Source organism: Poecilia formosa, unplaced genomic scaffold (assembly GCF_000485575.1).
Source record: "Poecilia formosa unplaced genomic scaffold, Poecilia_formosa-5.1.2 Scaffold235, whole genome shotgun sequence".
Classification (NCBI taxonomy): Eukaryota; Metazoa; Chordata; class Actinopteri; order Cyprinodontiformes; family Poeciliidae; genus Poecilia; species Poecilia formosa.
Genome location: NW_006800174.1, coordinates 24755 through 29643, shown reverse-complemented (window position 1 = coordinate 29643; position 4889 = coordinate 24755). Strand labels below are relative to the sequence as shown.

General features: G+C 37.6%; 4 gene segments (V, D, J or C); 3 read left to right on the top strand and 1 right to left on the bottom strand.

The window, feature by feature from the left end:
• LOC107838275 (Ig kappa chain V-III region NG9-like) overlaps positions 1 to 4889 on the top strand; it is a 16692-nt gene that overhangs the window by 6498 nt on the left and 5305 nt on the right.
• On the top strand, positions 1603 to 2287 carry LOC103149712 (Ig kappa chain V-V region L7-like). The segment is given in 2 exon segments: positions 1603 to 1778; positions 1936 to 2287. Coding segments are annotated over 2 exon segments (357 nt in total).
• On the top strand, positions 3141 to 3653 carry LOC103149754 (Ig kappa chain V region K-25-like). The segment is given in 2 exon segments: positions 3141 to 3220; positions 3328 to 3653. Coding segments are annotated over 2 exon segments (378 nt in total).
• The window catches only part of LOC107838277 (Ig kappa-b4 chain C region-like), a 1917-nt gene continuing 1677 nt past the window's right edge, over positions 4650 to 4889 (bottom strand). Inside the window, 1 exon segment of the C gene segment in view lies at positions 4650 to 4796. Within this exon segment, the coding sequence occupies positions 4650 to 4796 (147 nt within the window).

Below are 4889 nucleotides of genomic sequence, written 5' to 3'. Positions count from 1 at the left end.
CTTTCTGAATATCATCTCATGGACGCTGAACTAAATACGTCTTTCTGACCGGGAGCTGACAGCGTTATGGACCTTGGAGCGTCTGGTTAGGAAGCTCATTGCAAACCTTTAGTTGAAATGGCGCTTTTAACTCCAGTCTCCAGTACAGAACAGAGAAAACTAAAGAGAATGCAAGGTTGTTTTAATCCATTTATAGTCTAAACAGAGGAGCCAGCAGTTTATTTTGAGGGAATAAATAAAGGTGCAAAAGTTAATCAGATCCATGCGCAGTGGGCTGCGCAACCAATGCGGTCGCGGCTCCGCCGCTGCGAAGAATTAAGCTTAACTTGCCCTGCATTTTTAACAAATGGAGGTGAGGACGTTACCTCAGAAGTAGAGCGATGGATGGAGCACTGAAACTGATCCATAAGTTCAGAGGTTTGGCCAGCGAACATGTCTGCAGTGTGTAAAAAAAAAAAAAAAAATAAAATAAAGATTAGCAGTGATCTACTGTATACAGCCTGAAATTCAGTTTTATTACACTTAAACAGTTGATTTGGTTTTATTGATTTAAGGTTCTGTGGAGGGTGATTATTTTATAAAATGTTGTAGAAAGAAGTCATACCGCCTTCAGTTTGTTCGACAATCAGATACATCCATCCGTCAAGGTGTTGAATGCTAAACAAGCTAACCAGATGTACACTAAAATTACACCTGTCAGCTAATATGGAGTTTGCGTGACTAATTGTCAAACACCTTTAAGACTTTGAACATTCACAACTAACATAAAATCCAAATATTTTCTCACTCTACATGGAGCTGAAGGGTACTGATGAGTCACAGTAGACATGGAGGGTTGATACAAACAGGCTCAATCCACATGACTTTACGTAGAAACACAGACACTGTCCAGCTAAACAAAGCAGCACTAAATGCAACAGCATCCATTATGAAATTGTAGATTTTTTATTTCTACTAAGAGAGATGAATCCCACTAACTAATAATAACTAATGCTAATACTCATAACTCAGCTCAGTCTTTGTTTTTATTGTATTTGTCTGATTTGATGTGTTTAATACAGATGAGTAATTTAACGTAGGTGTAAATTGTAACTTTCATTCTTAATTGTTTAAATTCTGTTATTTTTTGTGAATAAAATGCTAACAGATGTAGATTCTTTGGAGTTTTCAGGCTGAGCAAAAGAACAGTCCATCAAACAAACATTATACTTTTATTCTGGAGTGATATGTGAGTTAATAACTTGTTTTCTAAAGTGTTCAATGTTTCATCCAAAGCTTCTCCTCCATTTGTTTCTCTTTGAAAGCTTATTTAATCCCTGAAGTTATATTTGTATGATTTTCATCAAACTCCAAAATATTGTTAGTTAAACAGCAAATTCTGATGGGAATCCTCTTTGTTCTTCTGATCAAAAACAGACACTATGGTTATGATCTAGTTATGCAGGAACTTTATCATTGTTCCATAAAATATTACACAAAGAAAGTGAGAATGGATTGAAAAGTCTTGCATCCCTTATAAATTCTCCTCAAAACTGAACCCCTTTGGTTTTCCAGATGCAAATCTTTCAGCTTTGATCTGAATGTCACAGAAAGATGAGCTGAGCTCCATGTGACTGACTGAGTGTGTTTGCATATGTGTCCTGCCTCTCTGCTGCAGCTGTTAAGAGGTCAGAGTTGATCCGTGGCTGTCCAGGCCTTTCAGAGCCACTGACACACCAGCAGCACAACGATGATGTCACTGACTCTACTGCTGACCATCCTGGGGCTCCTGGTTCAGGGTGAGACTTCAAACTCTGTTTCAGGATGGAACAGTTTGATGATCATTCATTGAAGAGCCACTTTACTCATTCTTCAAGACTTGAGCCTCTTATTGTATTATATATTTTCTCTTTGTTTCTTTTTATTGACACAATTTTCCCTTTTTTAATTTTCTAGGTTCCTCAGCAGATATCATCCTGACTCAGACTCCGGTTTCTCAGTCTGTTGCTCCAGGACAAACTGTCTCCATCAGATGTAAAGCCAGTTCCAGTGCTGGTACCTGCCTCAACTGGTACCTTCAGAAGGACAAACAATCTCCAAAACTCTTAATCTACTATGCTTCATCTCGTCAGTCTGGGATTCCAGATCGTTTTAGTGGAAGTGGATCTGGAACTGATTTCACTTTAACAATCAGTGGCATTCAGGCTGAAGATGGAGGAGATTATTACTGTCAGCAGTGTAATAGCTTCCCGTTCACACAGTGATACAACGTCGTACAAAAACCTCTCGGCTGCAGAGGAACTGATCCACAGCTGCTGCTAAACAGAAAAAGTTTAACAGTTAAACAGAAACTGTTTCACTGAGTGATGGTTCCTAAAAGTACATAATCACAGTGTTCAATATATTATTTTCAATAATTAAATTGAACAAGTTAAAACCAGTATTACCTTTGTGATAGTCTATGTGTTAGACTGTGCTGCGCCCAATAATGTTGCAACAAAATTCTACTATGAGCTGTGAAATAATTTATTCTAAATATTGTTAAAGAAAAACATTTCATTAATTATATTCGTAAAAGAAAATGAATGGCTTTTTATGACACAGTCAGACCCTTGATTGACTTTTCATTAATTAGATGTCCTCAGAGATGTATTAATGATAATTTTGATTAAAAGTATTTACTTGTTAGAGTCTTCAAACTATTAAAACTCTAATTTATTTAAGATGTACAGGAAGGAGAAGCTGATTTCCTGTTTAAAGTGATCCATGCTATGGCACACTGAGTTAAATTTATAACTCTTTCATCTTATTTTTTTATATCTAAAAAAATTCCATAGACACATAAAGGAGCCTTCAAAAATATCTATACATAAGAGTAATTCAAAATCAGGAATATGAGTGACATTTTACTTAAAAAAAAAACATAAAAAAAAACTTAAGCATTTTATGTTTCTGATTTGAGAAAAACACATCAGACTTGTGCTTCAGAGGAAACAATAAAATAAGAAAAAGGAGCAGCAGTTTCAGGTTGGACTCATTCAGAGCATTTCCATAGAGTCACTTTGCATCAGCAGCTCCATGCTCCAGCGCTCTGGGAGAGTTTATAGTCCTGACAGTTGAACACTGGATGACTGACAGCTGTCCTTCATCTCAGCAGAAGACACAGAAATCCTCCTCATCATCAGTAATATGACTTTGATCTGCGTCCTCATCTGGACTCTCCTCTGCTGCTGCTTCACAGGTAAAGTCCAGAGAATCCAACTCCTCTCCTCTATGAACATCTGTCCCTCTGAAATGAAGCCGACTAAACCATGAAGCTGCTGCATGTTTTTGTGTCTGTGTCCTCAGAGGTCAGAGGTCAGATCACAGTGACTCAGCAGCCTGCAGCAGTGAGAGCTGATATTGGAGGATCTGCCACCATCAGATGTAGAACCAGTCAGAATGTTTATAACAACAACTATTTAGCCTGGTACCAACAGAAAGACGGACAAACTCCTAAGCTCCTCATTTATACTACCAGCACTAAAGCATCAGGGACTCCAAGTCGTTTTTCAGGCAGTGGATCAAACTCTGACTTCACTCTGACCATCAGTGGAGTTCAGGCTGAAGATGCTGCAGTTTATTACTGTCAGAGTTTTCATTTCCTCAACAGCCAGTATGTGTTCACACAGTGAAAAACAGTCGCACAAAAACCTCCAGTCTGACTGAATAGAAACTCCAGTTGGATGTTACAGCAGACACTGAAACATCTCACTAAGCACAGACACCACGACATTCACGTAAATATTGAAATAAGTGGCACGTTTCCGATATGGCTTTGAAATTAATAAAGAGGTTGGAATATTACACTTGGAGAAACTTTGTTTTCATATAGGTACACATGGAGATTTTCTAATCACAATCTAGGGTTGTGTGTTGAGTTTGTTTAAATGGAGATACATTATTTGGTAACACTTTATTTGAAGGGGGGTGAATAAGACTGTCAGGGCACTTTCATAAACATGACATAACACCTGTCATGAACATGAATAAGCCTTCATGAATATTTATGAATGTTGTCATAAAGAGTCATTCGGTAAATTATGACACTTTTAATATAAAGTTGACGTTATTCAAAATGTCTTTGTTATGACAACTTGACATTAACCAAGAAATCATTACTGATATAAATTTGTTATAAAAGTATTACTGATTGCACTTTAAAAATTAGGTAACTTTATGTTATTAAAGGTAAAGTTTAAACAGTAATGATTTCTTGGTTAATGTCAAGTTGTCATAACATAACTTAATAGGATGTAAAGTTTTTTCTCTTTTAAGCCTATTAAATCATTTTTGGTATAGTACAACAAGATAACATTAATTTAATAAATTTTAGCTATATGAATAAACTGAAATGAAATGATAAATTTATTGTAAAAATACTGATGAGCTGCAGTTTCTGCAGCAAACAACCTCTACTAACATGCAGCACACAGTGAACAAAACATTGTTTTTCCTCTGACAAGGTAAGAACAGAAAAATAAAGAAGTCGAAACAGGAGTAAGGATTTTGATTTTATTATTTTTGACAGAATTTGAGCTTTTAAACACATAACAGAGGTTATGAAGATGAAATAAAACAAAGATTTTTAAAGCAAGTGATCTATAGCAGAATGAAACATTAGAATCAGCTCAGGACTGGGAGCACTGGTCTCTCCTCAGTGTCTCTGTGACTGCAGACTGGGAGCCCTGGGAGGCCTCACAGGTCACAGAGCCCACCTTCCTCCACTGGTCTGCAGGGAGCCTCAGGGAGATGCTCGAGCTGTAGAGGCCGTCATTCTGCAGCACCCCGGGGCTCCTGCTCTGCTCCAAGCTGCTGCTGCTGCTGCTGCTGCTGCTGCTGCTGCTGCTGCTGCTGCTGCTGCTGCTGCT